The sequence below is a fragment of the Serinus canaria genome, chromosome 13, assembly GCF_022539315.1.
Source record: "Serinus canaria isolate serCan28SL12 chromosome 13, serCan2020, whole genome shotgun sequence".
In the NCBI taxonomy this organism is placed as follows: Eukaryota; Metazoa; Chordata; class Aves; order Passeriformes; family Fringillidae; genus Serinus; species Serinus canaria.
Genome location: NC_066327.1, coordinates 17,360,099 through 17,377,883, shown reverse-complemented (window position 1 = coordinate 17,377,883; position 17,785 = coordinate 17,360,099). Strand labels below are relative to the sequence as shown.

At 54.1% G+C, this 17,785-nt stretch overlaps 1 protein-coding gene and 1 long non-coding RNA gene across 5 annotated transcripts in view; one reads left to right on the top strand and one right to left on the bottom strand.

Moving 5' to 3' along the window:
• Nucleotides 1-17,785, bottom strand: part of ARHGAP26 (Rho GTPase activating protein 26) — a 113,979-nt gene that overhangs the window by 11,930 nt on the left and 84,264 nt on the right. For 2 of the 4 annotated variants that reach the window (XM_050979801.1, XM_050979797.1), the window contains exons 21-22: nucleotides 2,214-2,324; nucleotides 263-354 (exon numbers count right to left, since the gene is read on the bottom strand). In XM_050979801.1, coding sequence (XP_050835758.1) covers nucleotides 263-354; nucleotides 2,214-2,324 — 203 coding nt within the window. Of the gene's footprint in view, nucleotides 1-262; nucleotides 355-2,213; nucleotides 2,325-3,440; nucleotides 5,068-17,785 lie in introns of those variants that run through there. The other 2 variants (XM_050979798.1, XM_050979799.1) reach the window with 2 other exon arrangements.
• LOC127060123 (uncharacterized) lies at nucleotides 4,647-8,808 on the top strand. Its single transcript, XR_007778774.1, has 2 exons — nucleotides 4,647-4,771; nucleotides 5,638-8,808. It is a non-coding gene; the product is annotated as an uncharacterized LOC127060123 (long non-coding RNA).

Sequence of the window (17,785 nt, the reverse complement as noted above, 5' to 3'; positions counted from 1 at the left end):
AGGGCTGGCTGTGCCTGAGGGGCCCAGGGGTGGGCAAGGCCTGAGGGACAGGCTGGGAGCAGGGCTGGCCATGCCTGGAGGAGCCCAGGGGTGTGCAAGGCCTGAGGGACAGAGTGGGAGCAGGGCTGGCCATGGAACAGGCTGGGAGCAGGGCTGGCCATGGAACAGGCTGGGAGCAGGGCTGGCCATGGAACAGGCTGGGAGCAGGGCTGGCCATGGCACAGGCTGGGAGCAGGGCTGGCCTGGAGGACCCAGCACTCACCGTTGTCGAAGACAGTGCCGGCCGTGAAGGAGAGCTCGGAGTCGTGCTCGGCCTTGCAGGCGTAGAGCGCGCGGGCCTTGCGCAGAGGGGAGCTGCAAGAGAGGCACCAGTGGGCACAGGGCCACTCAGACCCCTCACCGTGCTGTGCCCCTCTGCTCGCACTGCTGCTCTGCTGCCCCAGAGGGAGGGAGGGAGACACCAGCAGAGGCTGAAGGCTCTCGGGGATGAGCCACGTTTCACCCCAGTGCAAATCCCAGTCTGAGCCCAGCTGAACTGGAGCCCACACTGGTGCCCAAACAGCACCAGCCCAGCCCAGGGGTCCCCTCATCTCCTCTAGGCTGGAGCTGGAATGTTCTGTAAATGAGGGGCCATCACTGACCAGAGGCTGGCACAGAGCAAAGGGGGCAGCAGGTGCTGGCACTGACCCGCTGCCCCTGGCCCTGCTCTGCCAAACCCATCCAAGTGCAGCTGCAACCACAAGAACAATTTCACAAGGAAGAATAAGCACTTGGTTAGGTTATATCAAAACAGAAAGACAAGCAGGTCCATGAAGGATTTGCTGCACTTCTTTAGAGACTGTACCTAAAGGTAAAAAAGATTTAACAGCCATTAGATTTTGCTGGAAGTGTCAGCATGCCCACGCTGCAGGGGAGGGAATTGGAGCAGGGAGAGACAGGAATGGAGCAACTGCTGGCAGAGAGAAGAAAATGAGGGACCTCAGGGCTCCTCAGGCACAGCACAGGCACACAGAGCTGTCCCTGCACCTGGAATCCCCACCCATCCTTCCCAGCTTTGGGCTGGAGCAGGGCTGGTGGAAAGCTGGGACACTGCCAGGCTGCAGTGACAGTGACAGTGCCAGCCCAGCCAGGCCCTGGCCATCGGAGCAGCCAGACACATCCAGCACTGCTGCTCAGCTGTGACATGGCCAAGGGAAGCGAAAAAGTGCCCCCAGGAGCTGCTGGGCTGGGGAACAAGATGTCACCATTCTCAGATCAGTGGCTTTACCGATATTTTATCTTTCCAAGGACTTGAAGTTCCTGAGATCTTGGATGAGCCCAGGGAAGCAGCAAGGCAAGAGCAGCTCCCCTTCACACCAAAGTCCAAACCAAGGAGCTGGGAATGGTTTTGGCTCTGCTGCAAAGAAAGCCCTGAAATGGAGATCTCTCTTCTCCAAATTCCAGCTGCCTGACACGAGCAGCTCCCAAACACTTAAAAACCAGGATGGGCAAACAATCCTCCCACTCCAGAGGGTCCTTCACTGCCAGGAGGCACTGCTCACACGGAGTGCTTGAGACCATCAGGTGGAAAACAAAAGGAATTTCCAGGCTCAAGGGGCTCTCAGGGCACAATGCCATCACTGGTGCCAAGGGCACAGGACCCCGGGCAGCACCTGCTCAGGGCACAGGGGGACACCACGGGGCTGGCACACAGCTCAGCCTGACCCACTGCTCTGGGACTCGCTGGGAATCCTGCCCTGGTTCCTCTGCAGCTTCCAGGAAGGGTTTGCTCCAGCAGTGCCCAAGGACCTTTAGCCTGGGAGCAGCCTGTGCTACCCCGTGCCCATCACCCTCCTGGGATCCCAGACAAGGCCATGGCCAGAAAGCCAGGGGTGGCAGAGCTTTCCAAAGACTCTTTACTCCTCTCAGTACACTTCTTACCTGTTGCAGAGCAGAGCAAAGCCAGCGCAGTGCTGAGCTGGGCCCGGCAGTGACACCGAGCAAGCTCCTGCTCCCCTCACCTGGGGGCTGCTGGCTCCAGCCTGACTCGGGCTGCTCCAAGGGGCTCTCCTGGAGCAGGAGGGCTTGAAAGCTCCCCTCTTGCTGAGTGCAGACAGCTGCTTGGGAGGGTTCAAGCAGGATGCCAAGGAAAAGGGAAGTGAAGTGGGGGAAAACAGGGAAATTCAACAGAAACAGCAAAAGCAACAAAAAGCCAAGCGAATTGTGCAACAGACCTGATGGGGGATGAGTCGCTGGACGTAGAGGAGGTGGGCATAGGACTTGATGGCGCAGAGAACATGGGCCAGGACGGTGAGAGGGGTGACGTTGGGCTTGGATTCTGAGGGCTGCAAGACATAACCAGAGACCTTATCAACGTGCAAGCACAGCAACAAACAGCAACCCAGAGACACACAGACGGCAGCCGACGATAGCGAGTGCCTTGGGAGTATTCCCAGCGTGAGACACAGCTACAGAATGAAGTGCCAAGACCTTGGGGAGTGTTTCAAGGCTGGGTCTGCATTCGTCTGGACAACAAGAGCTGGATCTTCCAGTCAAACCCCACTCCATTGCCCCAGGTGCATCCACTGTCGATGGCACCTGGCACCCCGTGTGCCAAGGGTCTGTGCTGCAGCACAGCCACTTACCTGCCTGTGCTTCCCCCAGAGCTCCCAGAAAGAGCTGCTGGTATTTCTGGATGTTAATGATGCCTGCAAGCAGCCTCCAACCCCCTCTGTCTGTCACCTGTGGTGCTCATACGTTCAGTGTATAAAAATGCCATTGATTTAGTTTTCCAAGTTTTACATCCCTTTTTCCCCTCGTGCTGATTCCTGAAGCCACAGCTGCCAACTGGAGCTGAATCGAGTTACTGAACCGGTAATTGCACACAGAAGTTTTTGGGTCCTTCCAAACTGTTCAATTCAGGTCATTCTCAAGTTCACCAAAAAGCAATTATTGTACTAAAATACCAGTTTGATTAATTTACTGCTTCTCTGCTTAGCACTCATTGGTATTCCCTATCCAGTTCAGATTAGAAACTCCATCCCTGATGAAACACCAGAAATCTCTCTCCACACTGCAAGTGCCTCTGTAAAAACAAGTTTTGTAAAAGCATCATGACTTATGTTTCCTCCTTGAAAGAGGGACAGCACCTCTGATCACACAGGTCTGATGAGGTGGGGACAGAGCACAACCCCCAGGATTCTGTCCTCAGCCCTCAGCTGGGGCCTCCTGGGGTAGAGGGAAGGGATTCAGGGAATGGTGGCTCCAGAACACGTGGAGAACCTCAGGAGTTCAGACCAACGTTTAACCTTCCCCAGTGTCCTCTGGCTGCCACCATGGGGGGATATTTATGACACGGTTGCTTTTCCTCTTGGAAATTGGACCATCTCTGCTTAAGCTCTTGGCTTGACTCCCTGCAGAAGCTGTGTCACTGGATTCAACAGACACTGATTAATTCCCTCTGAAATTACAGGCAACACCTTTATTACATCAGAAGATTACACACATAGAGAAATGGATACAGCAGTGAGTGCAGCATGACTTCACCAGAGGCTGGGAAACAGGGAATGCTGTCAGGCAGGCTATCAACGAGATCCTCCAAATGTTCTGCTAATAATCATCACTATTTAAAAACAATCCTTTAGCATTTCTATCATCAAAACTGTGCATCTTTTGAAAAATGAGTTTTCCTTGGTCTCTACCAAACCTGACAGCCATTGGTACTTACCAGATACTCCATCTATGCCCACCCCCAAACCAGAGGTGCTACCAAGGTCACAAGTCATGGCAAACTGCCAAAATTAACCCTTTAAGCACCACTGCTTTCAAAGAGATGGCCTAGCAATTCCCTTCTCCAAGAGGAGCCTGGCCAAGGTGGGACTTGGAGGGGCAATCAGCAGGTGACCAAAATGTGGCTGAGCTTGTCCTGCTGAGAGCGGCCACCAACAACCACCAGCTCTCCCAGCACTGTGGCTGTGGGCAGCAGGCTCCAGGTGCAAGAGGCCATGGCACTGGGTGTGCCAGCATGGGATGGCCACTGTGACATGGCACTGGGTGTGCCAGCATGGGATGGGCACTGTGACATGGCTCTGGTGTGCCAGTGATGGGATGGCCACTGTGACATGGCACTGGGTGTGCCAGCATGAGATGGGCACTGTGACGTGGCTCTGGTGTGCCAGCACAGGATGGACACCATGTCTGCCATCAGCCGTGGCTCTCTCCACTGCACAAAGGAAGGAAAATCCAGTGACAGAGGGCTCCAGGACTGGAAATTGCTACTGCACTTTTTGAGATGAAATCATGGCAGAAGAATGCAGCTCTAATTTCTCCTCAAGGCGCTGTCATTGCTCCACAACTGCGCGCCCGCTCCGCTCATGACAGTGGGGAATGCAACCAGCAGGATCTCAGAGTTACCCGGGGGAAAAGCCTGAAAGAACCAACACTTGGGCTGGCCTCTGCCTGAGAAGCTATCAGTAGTTTGGAGCAGAATTTTGGTGTCTTTGGATCCTTGGTGTCACAGAAAACACTCTGTGCCCAACAAACCCACGGAAAGAGCGGATCACTAACTCCAGCGTGTGCATTGGGGTGTGCAGAGCACCCTGTGCCCATCAGGTGCTCACAGAGGAGATGAACACGGTCCTACAGTGACTGAGCTGCTCTGCAAGTCCTTCCAGAACATTTCCTCAAGAAGAACCCATGGACAGCTCAGGACTCACCGGAGCAGCTGCCCAGGACCGACAGACCCTGGGGTATGATGGGCATGAAGGGTTCACCTCCCTCCCATGAAATACAGGTATTTATTTCCAAGCTACTGCTTGAGTTTCACCCTCCTGAGCTTATGTGACTGCCAGACTCAAGTCCTGCCTCGCTGGAGGTGTCAGTGCACAGGGGGGAATGGGCTATCCCGAGATCTCTGGCGTTTTGGAAAACAGTCTTCTTGTAGGATCCAATTTCCTTTGTTTCTCACAAAAAGAGCAGAGATGGTGAGAGGCTGGGGGGAAGTTCTGGCAGCTGCCTGCAGGCAGCAAATGTCAGCTGGACGGTTTTTTTCCTTCTTCTTACTCAGGAGGGCTTTGCGAGGGGCTCTTCCTGTTGGGTGCACAGTGGAAACAAAACAGAGAAAATTGCTAAGAACCAAAACCATCAGAAGCAGGAAACAAAGAAATGGCTCAAATTAGAGTCTTCCAAGGTGAGAATGGACCTTTCCCTAGCAGAAGCAGCTGGGGGAACTCCACAAGTCTGTAGCCCAAGGCATCCTGAGGCTCTTGCCCTTCCTGCTGGTCCGACTGCGCCTCAGAAGCAGTGGCTGCGATCCCACAGGGAGGGAGCACTGCTGGGCACGGGCAGGGCAAGGAGGGCACTGTGCCACAGCACCTGCAGGGGCACCTGCACCTTCTGCTCCATGTGTCCCTCTGGCAATCCCACTCTTCCAGCAAACACAGTACTTGGACATGAATTTAGGAGATAAATCCTCCTCCCTGCTTCCCGTGCCGGCCGTACATGCTGCCTTTCCCAAGCAGATGTTTTGTTTGCTGCCCAAACACTGAAAAAAAGCAGTAACTCTTGTTTCAAGACTCTGCTGGAGTTGCTGGGGCTAAAAAAATTTTTTTGTGCTCTTTTCTCCTAACCTGCCTCTTTCATTCCTCTTCCTCTGCCCAGGCTGCCTCTGGCGCTCCACAGCCGGCTCAGGCCCCCAGGCATGTGCAGCTCTCAGAGCACCTCTCAGCAGGTCTCCAGACAACTTCTGCTGCTTTGATCTCCTGGCCGAGAGGACATCGGTTCCACTTCAAACATGTTTACAACCTGTTTATTTTTGTGGAACTCGGGGCTATTTCTGCCACAGAACATCTCAGAGCTATGGACGGGCAGAGCCCACTGATGCATTCCAGCCCTTTCATGAAATCACCTCAAGAATAAACAACAATATTCCCCTTCTGACATGATCAGTACCTGACTGCAGAAAAATACATCAAGGACCACCCAGCCCTTCGCTCCCTGATCTATTCCTATAGAACAAAGCTGCGGAACATAAGGTTCTTCTCAAAGGTAACAAGAAAAAAGAAAATTACAGCTTTATGTAATGCCAGAGCACTTCAGCTCTGCTGAAACAAGGACAAGACTGCAGCTCACCAGCAGCCATGGCTCCGTTGCCTAAATGAAATGGGAGGCAGCCTGGGTTTGGGAAGCTCATGGAGCTCAAGCAGTGCAGCAGGTCCTAGCAAAGCTTGGAGTGATGGATGGGCTCTAGGAAGCAGCTCCTGGTCACTCCTGGCAGAACCACCCCAGACCTGACCACCAGCTCACAGGGCTCTTCCTTTGCTTGGTACTTTAAAGCAAGAAAAACGATGTTAAACTCTGCAGTGTTGCTCTCTTGGGAGCAATGTTGCTGCATGCTTGTTTGGGAGGGAAAAATTTAAAGAAATTTAAAGAAATTAGCGGCTGGAATGGCCTGTGGTCAGCATCACTTGACCAAACTGGTCCAAAAATTCTCAAATTCTTCAGTACAGACCTTCCCCACATCTCCATTTACCAGTTTGCCATCTCCATCAGCACAGATTTCAGGATCTTCTTTCCAACAACACGGACGTGTCCCTCTGTAATCCTGATGACACCCAGCACATGGGTTTGTCTTGTCACTTTGCTGCTTGGCTGATTTCCCATGTGTGGGAATATTTCCCCGCTTTAGTCATTTCAGAAACCATCCAAAAGCTTTTCCACTTGAATAAGAGCGAGCCCAGGATGAGTTCTGGCTCTGGGGAGGAGAGCTGGAGCTGCTGTCCCACATTCCCATCTCCGGGCGCAGACGGATGGTGCTCGATGGTGCAGAGGGAGGAGGTGACAGGTACAGAATTCTGGCACGGAGCTCAGAGCCTGCTGCTAGTGCTGCAGACAGCGAGGGAGCAAGCAGAGAGTCAGCAGTGGAAGAGTTCTCAGCATGAGCAAGCGCTGCAGGCACTGCAGGAAGGAAGCTGCAGCACCAGCCTGGTGCCAGCACAGGTGTCCTTGTGCCAGGTGAGCTTCAGGTGATTGGACATGGTGACATCTTAACAGGGAAGGGCATTTCAGTAACAGCTGCACAACTGGTTTGAGCCAGAGAGTTACCAGTACCACCAGCAAGCTACAGACCCAGCAGTGGCTGCTCTCACAGTCCCAGCACCGGGACAGGCAGGGGGAGACGGGGCAGGGCAGGGAGTGGAGGCAGCCACAGCTCCACACAAACCTGCCTGGACAGGACCTGGAGTCACAGAATGGCCTGGGGCTGGAAGGGACCTTAAAGCCCATCCAGTGCCACCCCAACCTTCCACTGTCCCAGGCTGTCCAAGCCCTGTCCAGCCTGGCCTTGGGCACTGCCAGGGACCCAGGGGCAGCCCCAGCTGCTCTGGACACCTGTGCCAGGGCCTGCCCACCCTCACAGGGAAGGATTGCTTCCCAATATCTCACTCCACCTTTTACTCAGCAGCTGCATTTTCTGCTCCATCAATACCCCCTCCCTCTTCCTCTCTGTCCAAAAGGCTGTCAGCTGACTCAAAATCAGGCTGGAAGGTTTTATGTTGAACCGAGTGCTTTCAAACTGTGTTAAAGCTCTTAATTATTAATAGAAAAGTTGTAATGTGGCAGCAGGGAGCCAAAGCGGCAGTTTAGGAGGGAAGTGTTGGTAAATCAGGAGCCAGTGCCTTAGTCATGGCTTCTCCATCGTGCCACAGCTTCTAACATGAGATAATGCTGCAAGGCTGGGTGCATTAGTCACCAACAAATTCTGTTTGCAATTAAGCAGAATTCAACAGCCCTCCAGAAATCTCACTCCTCTCTGGCATTCAATGCACTGCAATCTTACATCCCCCTGAAAAGAAAACTCTCCCATCTGCCACCCCAACAACCATATGGGATCCTTGGAAAATGAAGGAAATTAAAGTCCCTGTGGGATCACAGCTCCCAGCTCAGCTGTGGGGGGTTTGGGAGGATCAAATATTTGAGCTAAACACATCCTGTGCCCCAGGCGGCCCCACGGCACTGCCGAGCTGGCTCTGCCAGCCACCAGCAGCTCAACCTGAGCTGTGTGCCTGAGGGTGACCTCCTTTTGGGAGCTCAGAGCTGCAGGGAAGTGAGGGATACAGAAGGACACTGTCCTTGCTGCCAGCCTCCACCACCTGCCCTGGGGGAGGGCAGCCCTGACCCCTGCCCAAGGCTCCGGTAGGTCCAGCCCTGCAGCACCCACCCCGTGCTGCCCCAGAGCCCTGGCAGCCTGGCTTTGGGTGCAAAGTGAGGGCATTTGGTCCTTGTTTCCCCACGCTGAGCCCTCCTCTGGCTGGCAGAGCTGTTCTGCTGCAGGAGCCAGGAGGGACCCTGGATGGCCAAGGCAGGCAATGGGGGATCCCCTGCTCTGCCCCACATGCTCCCAGGGGGAAAAACAGTGCTCTGCCACCCCCCAAGGAGGGTACAGACTTTGGGATGGCAGCAGCAACTCCCCCCAGGAGCTCTCCAAAGGGGGAGAGGTTCCTTTCACTTTTTAAGCAGTTTCTGGAAACGACCAGAACAGTTATTCCCCACTGCAAAAAATTCATTCCTGGCTAAGGAATATTCCCAACATAACTTGATAGGAGGCCACTTCCAGGCTCAGATCCTAACAGAAAACAAAGACAGTTCCTTTGAGCCTCATTAGCACCACGGGCTCAAACTCTCATTTTTTAGAGTGTAAATCTCCTCTCTGCACAAGGAGCCAACACTGCCCACGGAGAGCACACACAGTGGAAAAACAATGGGATTACTTGGGCCTGAGAAGGTGATTGAAAATAATGGATGAGTAAAGACAATGCATAATAATTTTCTGCATTTTCTTGGTTTTCCTGATTTTGTTTTGTCCATTTGGCCTCGAGCTGCTTTGCTCTGCAGCATTCTGCACACACCAGTTACAAAAGCTGATCAGAGCATTTCACTGCGGACCCCACAGACCACAACACTGAAACAATCCAACTCCATCATATTTATCAAAAGAAACACCATGTTAGTTCTGTTCTTTCTTTTTCCATCTTTTTTTTCACTTAAAACCACCAAACTTTGTAATAAGATTTTTTGCCTCAGCAGCTCTAACCAGCAAAACTCCCCTCCTCCAGTCGCACAGCTGGGAGGTGTGAGCACCACAACCCTCCCAGTTTACTGGCCCAGCCTCAATTTCTCTCTCTGCCATCAAGCTGGACATGTAGCCTTGGAGAACCCTTCCCAGTACTCAAATACAGCAAAGATTAATACACTCAATTGACTTTTTTCTGGTTAGCTGTTTTTCCACTCCTTTTCCTGTGTGCTTTCCCAAATCTCCCTGTGCTGCACCCACTGCTGTGCTGTCTGCCCAAGCTCCCCAGCAGTTCCCTTCCTAGTGCCCAGCCAGGACACCTTCCCTGAGGATCCCTCACTCCCAGCCCCGGGCACAGTGCCAGCCTGGGGACAGGCAGGGGACTGTGACAGCTCTGGGGCTGCTGACAATGTCCCAGCTTAGCACTGCCCTGTCACCAGTGTCTGCACAGCAGCCACGGGATTGGGTTACCCCCAGGTGAGGGGAAAGCAGAGGCCCTACAGCTCCAGCTAATTTAGGAGATTAGTTAGGCACAAGGATCCCCTTTCAGAGGAGACACGGTGTCTCCGTGAGCAGCAGCCCTGCTCTGCTCAGTCCCTTTGGGGCACTTGTCAGCCTTCTGCTGGGAAAGGGGAAATGGGACGGTGTGCAGGGGTGGCCCCAGGGTGGTCCCCATCTGAACCCTGCTCACGTCCCCTGTGCCAGCCCAGCTCCTGCCAGCCGGGCCACGGGGGAGCTCTGGGATGCTTTCAGCACTCCCAGAGCTGTGTGGTGGGGCTGGAGCCCAGCACTGCCTCAAGAACACTCCCAGAGCTGTCAAAAGACTTACAAGGGAGAGTCTGGGCCACGTCCTTGGTTTTGAATTTGACCTCCCTGCAAAAAGAGGAACCAAAGAATGCACTTGGCCGTTTCTCTACTATATTTCACCTGAGGTGACATTTATGGGTGGCAGGAAGACCTAATGTACCATCATTCTGCTTTCAGCAGGCTCAATGAAAGGTTTGGCTGGGCTCACACTTGAGATTCTGCCCAAAGGAAACTCAGACACTGACTGAGCAGAGGGGCTGGGAGCGGAGCTGGATGGGGCAGGCAGAACACCCCAGGACCCCAAATTCAAAGGGGAGAAGGCAGACAAGGGAGGAGAAAGAGAAAATAGAGAGGCTTGGCCAGCAGGATGATGATCCCGAGCTCCCCACAGCAGCTCAGCACACAGAGTGCCTGTGACTGCCCCCAGGAAGGCTTTGGTGGAGCATCTTTGATTCCTGCATCCATCCCCCCACAGTGGCTGGGATGGATTTCAAACCCTGCTCCATTTGAAAGTAAAATTTCCATTAGCCAATATTTGTCTGAGGCAGTTTCTTTGAAGAAGATGCTGCTATGCAGCGATCTCCACACTAATTACAGGAATTAGGAAAGCAAGTGCAAGATCTCTTTTTGTCCAAGGCTTTCCAGAAAGCTGCCTCTTAAGCATCATGTGCTGCTGAAGTTTAAGGTGCATTTTTAGAACTCTTGCAAGGAAATCTAAATTAATTCAGCTTGCGAGAAGCACCCTTAGATGTTCCCTGAGCATCACCCAGATGGAACAGTGCTCTTCAAAGGCAGAAACATCTGAGGAGTCTCCTGAGGGGCAGCTCTGGGAAAAGCTGTGGATGGTGGGAGTCAGGCTGCAGGAGCTGTGGGGTGGCCTGGAGTGCAGAGCCTCTGAAGTTCATCTGTCCATCTGTCTGTCCATCTGCAGCCACTCACACACCCCCGTGCCACCAGAGCCCAGAGGAGCCCATGGCCAGGGCAAGGCAGAGGATTCAGAGCCACCCCAAGTCATTCCTGCTCCTGTTAGCAGAGGGCTCTCAGCAGTGAAGAGCACTGTTCTATCTCTTCCATCTCATCCCTCAAACAAATTCCCTTTGTTTGAGGGATGAGATGGAAGAAATGTTTTGATCTATGACCTCTGGGTCACATGGGGCTGGCCACAGGGCTGGAGACTCGTTTTATGAGAATATTTGCCTTCACTTTCAAGTTCAGTTTGTGGAAAGTTTCTAGACCAAGAGCTGACCCAAAAGTGGGGGAGCTCAAGCTTTGCACAGTTGCTGTGCCAAACTCCAGGGCCCGTGGAAAGCCCACACAGCAGGAAAACACATCCCACCTTTCCTCCTGCCAGCCCAGAGCAGCACACAGAGATGCTGGGGCAGGCAGGATCCCACTGCTGGGGGCTTCTCTTACCCAAACAGCCTGAAAGGGTTTGCCCACCTCAAAGGGCAATCCACCACCTCCCCCTGCCCTCCACAAACCCCTGCTCCTGCAGCCCACAGGCATTGCTCCTTTCCACACATCTTAAAATACCTCCTGGGAGGATACAGATGCTCAGAAAGTAAATCCTGGATTATTTAAGCACAACAAGGGAAGGAATTCATGGAATCATTAAGGTTGGAAAAGGCCTCCAAGATGATAAAGTTCAACCTTCTATACAGAATCTGTACATATACATGGATATATACAGATATAGATATAAATTGAAAGATTATATGGCCATCAGCAACTAAGCCTCAAGTATATTTATCTGTGGAGTCTACTGAGTTTGCTGCTGGTGTTTTCCATGAGCCAGGTTTAAGGACATTTGCCAGAGCCCTGAATCACTCTGGTTTATGGAGCTTTCTCACCACAGGCATGATCTAGGACTCCCAAGTTAAATCTGCTCTAAAAGAAACAAACACACAGACACCCTCACAACAGTCTGCACCAAAAAAAATAAATAAGTCACAAGATAGTTTGAATGTTATGTCATCTGGAATCAGCCAAACAGCAGACTGGGAATTTTAGGAGCTTTTCTCAAGTAAGAGGACTGGGAGATAGGCGGGTTCTGTTCTAGCCTGGCAGCAATCTCTGCTCCTCCTGAGCACAAACCAACCCCTGACTGAGGCACAAAGATGCCAACCCTGAGCAGCCACACAAGGAGGCATTGAGGGGAGGGGAGGTGAAAGAATCGAGTACCCTGACCCTGCCTGGAAGGCAACACTTCAAGCAGCAAAAGCCTGGGCTGGGGACGCAGGGTTGGGGGCCAGCAGGGCACCTCTTGCAGCAGCTCCAGCCATCCCACCCTGCTGGAACCACAGACACTGGGTGTAAAGCCCCCTGTCCCAGCCTGGGACCACAGCTGGGAACTGGTCTGCTGCTCTCAAAGAGCCACTTAGATAAGGCTGTTCTGGAGCTGCTCTGATTACAAGATTTTACCTAATCCCCCAAAAATGCCATTTATTGTTTGGCAGCCCAAAGATCCGCCCCGCGGGGCTGGCCTTGGCGATCCAAACCCAAACCAGGCAGAAGAGCAGAGTTTTGGGGTCTGGGCTGAGCTCTGAGTGCCTGCAGGGAGCAGATGGAGGCAGACACTTCCCCCCAGCCCCAGGGTCCAGCTGGGGCTCCCTGCAGTCACCCACGGGTGCCCAGCACACACGGGGTGCTCAATCCCCCAAGGAAGGGCAGCAGGGGACACGGCAGCAGAGGAGGGTCCCCAGGGAGCCCCAGCCCTGCTCTGCTGGCCCCAACACGCCTCTCCCAGCTCTTGGCTTGCTCCAGGGCCACGGTGGCTCCCGGCCAGGCGGCCACAATGCGGTGGAAGGAAGAAGAAACAGCTTTGTTTTGCCCAAAGCCTCGCAATTAATCAAGTTCCTATTTCCTCGCAGTTCCACGCTCCCCACCCCAGGCAGCTCCCAGCCGTGGCAGAGCCCCTGGGCTGAGCACAGGCTTTGCTTTGCAACTTCATGTGAACAGAGAACCAGAAAATGAAATCAACGTGAAATGGAAACGTCTTTGCTACAGTGAGAACCACCCAGGGCCCTGAGGGTCCAGTGCAAGACCAGAGCCTCTGGAGCAGGCTGGCAGCCCCATCCCTGCCAGCACCACCCCTGGGACTCCCCTGGGCACCAGCTCTCCACCCAGGATGAACACATAGAATCCCAGAATCATTTAGGCTGGAAATGACCTCCAAGAACATCAAGTCCAACCTGTGCCCAATCCCCACCTTGTCCCCAGCCCAGAGCTCTGAGTGCCACCTCCAGCCCTTCCTGGGGCACCCCCAGGGATGGGCACTCCAACCCTCCCTGGGCAGTTCCAGGGCCTGAGCACCCTTTCCAAGGGGAAATTCCTGCTGATTTGGACCCCTCTGAGCACAAGTCACTGTTTTTATACTGACACACAACAAAGCAAAACACCAGTGCATTTTCCTGGCTTTTGTCCAAATTAAAGTGGGGCTGAGTATCAGGGTGGGAGGAGAGCGGGTGAGAATCCAGGATCCTCAGGGACAGGAGCAGCTGATTTATGAGTAAATTTCTTAAACAGAAGTCCCAGAGATGCCATTTCAGAGGGACATTCCCAAAGTGGCTGCCGGGAAGGCAGGATGAGGGTGGGACCTGTGCCTCTGCACCTCTAATTGCCATTATTCTTCAGGAATATAAACAAGAGGAGCCACCCAGCAGAGAGCCATGAAAGCTCAGCAGAACGAGCACAGGGACAGGAACTGCAGGTCAGGCAGGTGAAGGACTCATTCCTGGCTCAGCACAGCCCCTCTGGTGAGGACAGATGGGCAGGCACAGCACAGCACAGCCGGGTCTCTCCTGCAGCTCTGCCCAGCTCCCCAGGAGAGGGACCAGCAGCAGCTAAAGGTCTGTTTGCTTCTCCTCACGTGCCTTTGCTTTCATGTGTCCCATCTGATAACTGCCTAAGTTACCTGCATTTCTAAGAGACCATTTTTCCAGAGAAACCCTACCCTCTCCTGTTTGATCCATTGCCCCACCCCTGACAGGGTCCAAGGCCAGGCTGGACAGGGCTTGGAGCAACCTGGACAGTGGAAGGTGTCCCTGCCCATGAGATGGAGGAGCTTGAAGGTCATTCCAAGCCAAAGCAGTGTGTGGTTCCATGATTCTGGGATGCTGCACTTGGATTTGGGATGGTGAGGGCCTTCAGAGCACAGGAATGGAGCAATGGGAGGAAGGTGCAGCATCACCCCAGTCCCATGGCTCTGGTGTACTGTCCCCTGTCCCCCTGCCCCACAGCTCCCTCCCAGCCACTTGGAGAAGTCCCTGATGGAGACAGCAATAGTTGAAATTTCTCGCATTTTCAGGCATGGAAAGAGAAATGTTCAATTTTAACTGGGATGCCTAATGAAGATTTATTTTTGTGGGAATAACCACTCTTCCTTTGAGTAACTGGGTTATTTTTTCATGACCACTAGACCTTAGATCTGCTCCTCATTTCTTTCCATACCCACAGAGGGCAAGAAATAGCCCTACTTGGTCAGTGAGAAAATGAAATTAAATGCAAATAGACATGCACTGACTAAATCTAAGTTTCCCAAGTTATTATTTCTCTAAATGCCAAGTCCCTGGGGTGAACGAGGAGCAGCATCAGCCTGGGCCAGGGCTGGCAGTGTGGGGGCTCAGCCTGGCCCATGGCCCCATCTCCACCAGTGCCCTCAGGGTGGGCACCAGCACTGGGAGCACTGGCAGGCCTGTGGGCACTAATGAACATGGAAAGGGTGTTAAACTGGTTCTATCTCCTTGGCTGGAACCACCCAGTGCCCCCCTGACACAGGCAGGGACACCTTCCACTGTCCCAGGTCACTCCCAGCCCTGTCCATCCCTGAGGCAGCCCCAGGTGCTCAGGGCACCCTCCCAGGGAACAGTTCCTCCCCAGCACCCCATCTAACCCTCTCCTATCAGTATGAAGCCATTCCCTTGTCCTTCCCCTAGCTCAGCTGAAGGACACATCTCTGCCAGAGGCTTTCTGCTTCATGCTTGGCTGTTTCCTAAGGAAGACACTTTCTGCAGGGGCAGGATAAAGAAACCCAAAAGGACACACAAACCAGCAGGACACAGAAACCTGCTGGGACACAGAGACCCAGCTCTGCTTTGGGCACCATCCCTGCCCAGGGCTTGGTGGCCCTGGTGCCCAGGCAGCCACAGCCACAGTGACAGCTCCTGGCACGGGGCAGCAGTCCCACTGACTCACCCAGTACAACTCCTGCCCAGAGCAGTTTTTCCATAAAAATAAACCCAGCCCTAATAAATAAATGCATTCTCATCGTAAAAGCCCGATTGGTGGCTGGGAAGGAAGAGCCTGAGCCCGGCAGCAAAACAATTTCCCTCTGGATTGGAGACTGTGGGTTGTGCTCCAGGGAAAGCACACCAGAAGGAGCCCATTTCCCTGGGGAGGGGGACAGGGGGACAGGAGGGCCAGTGCCGAGGTGGAGGGACCCCAGCCCCAGCACAGCCACTGCTGCAGCAGCTGGGAAGGAGTGACACTCGCTCACCAGGGGGATTTAGGAACTGGCCCAGCTCCTGGCAGAGCAGACCTGGGAGATACACGACCATTTAGCAGGGAGCCAAGGGCTTTTGTAAACAGAAGCTCAAACAAACATCTCTCATTTCACAGATGGTGCTCACAATTTACAGCTGGCACATTTAAAGGCCACCTCGGACACATCGGAGCTCACGGCCGCAAATGGGACACAAGAAACACCCCAGGCCTGCAGGCATCAACATTTGCACTCCAAGGAGCCTCCCTCTGAAATCCACAAGAGTTATTTCCACGGAAATGTCAGTGAAGTAAAATATCATCAGAATGACCCAACTCCTTTCCCTGCAGCTTCCCAGTCTGGGCGAGCACAGGCTCCCGATGGGCTCGTGGGGGCTGCCAGGAGAGAGCCCCTCCTGAGCAGCTCCCCAGCACAGCAGCCCTGGTCCACAGCTAAAAATTACAGAGAATTGTGAAGAACACAAGAAAAACCCCAGAGTGCTGAAGCAGCACTCAGGGATAGGTGTCACAGCACTGGCTGAGGATCTGGCAGCGTTGGAAGCAGCACAAACCCTGAGGTACCTCCAGACCCTCCCATGGCCACAGACCCTAAATGAGGGCAGGTAACTCCAGGGCAGCCCCAGCACCCTGGCACAGCAGCAGCAGCTGCCCCAGCCCAGGGCAGAGTGCGTGGCTGCCCGAGGCTGCCTGCAAAGCCCACATTTCTCAGCTGCCTGGCCAAACAGAAGTGCCTTTATGGAGACAGGATTTGGGCAGCCCCGCAGAGCAGGGCCGGGGCCGCCGGACACTGGCACCATTCAGACACCCTGCCCTGGCCCAGCCTGCAAACACGGGGCAGGGCTGGGCACAGACCCACTGCTGGCAGCCTCCTCACCCTCCTCATCCTCACCACTGCAAACCCAGCCCCACCGAGGGCAGAACCCCACGGAGCTCTCAAAAACACGGGCACGGCCCCTGCTCCTGGGCAAGCAGGGGGAGTGACAGCCACACACACTTAGAATAAAATCGAGTTAGCTGCTTCATTGAAAGACTGGATTAAAGACATCTGATTTAAATATTTGGGGTCACAGAGAATATTTGCCCTGTGGTAGCCCCCTTAGGATCCATATTTCAAACTTCAGCTCAACACAGACCAAAACCCCCTATGGTCCTGCATGTGCTGAAATTATCTCATAATCCCTGGGCTTGTGGAAAAGCACCAAGTGCCACCAGCACTATCAGAGCCACGTGCTGCCAGTGCTGTCCTGCTCAGCCCTGTTTCAGCTCACAGAACTAAAGGCTCTGTAGCTGGCACAAGCACCTGGTTCAGTGCCAGCCCTCTCACCTAATCCCTGGGGAACAGCACGGTGCCTCCGCTCCCCAGAGCCTCACACAGCTTTAACTGAGCTATGCTGCTGAATTCCTCTGCAACTTCCGTTAAGAAAGAAACCATGAGGAAGAGGCAACTCTTGGAATCTGAAAAACTGAATTTGGCAACCAATCCTTGTAAGGTCTCAGCAAGACCCGGGCTCACAGACCTCATTCTGTCATAAGACACACCATTTTTCTCCCCCTTGAAGGATAAACTAAAGCCATCCTGTTGGGGAATGGGGTGTGACTGACTCCAGAGCTTCAACCAGGCACGAGAGAGAGAAGCATCTTTACTCTGTATGTACAATATGTACAGCACAGCCTTCATTTGGAGCTGTCCTACCTTTGGGTGGTCTGTCCTGCTCCCAAGGCTCTCCTGCTGTGGGATGATCCCCATGGAGCAGGCACAGCACAGGGTTGGGCATCCCAGCCCTGCCCATCGAGGAGAGGCTGCTGTGGGGCTGCTGCAGCTCAGGGTTTGGTGGCAGGAGAAGGATGATGGAAGCAGAGAAGATGGTGAAGCTGGATGAAGCCTGTGTCCGTTTCACACTTACCTTCCTGCCTGGGAGAGCCCAGCAGGGCCTGGAGCCATCCCAAATGCCAGAGTGAGAGCTGCACCTCAGACCCCAAACCCAACCCAGCCAAGGCAACAGCTCACCATGCCCACAGCCCCTGTCCCAGCACCCACTGGCACCCAGCTACCCTGGGCATGGCCTAGTGGGGACTGGCAGTGTCAGGGGCCATGGGAGGGGTGACAGGGAGGGTGTCCCTGAACTGGGAGAGATGGCAAGGAAGGTGTCCCTGCACTGGCAGGGGTGACAAGGAAGGTGTCCCTGCTCTGGCAGGGGTGACAAGGACAGTGTCCCCACTGGGACGGGAGCAGTGCTCCTGCCGCCCATCCCAGGGATGCACAGGGCGTGCCCGCAGCTCCAGGGGAACGGGCTGCATCTCCTGGAGATCTGAGCAGATCCTCACGTGGTGGGGAGGGGAGCTTCTGTGGGAAAATGCTGCAGGGCTGGCCAGGGCTGGCAGGAAGGAAATTCCCCCAGCGGAGCCGCCATCGCGAGGGCTCTGCCGCGGCAA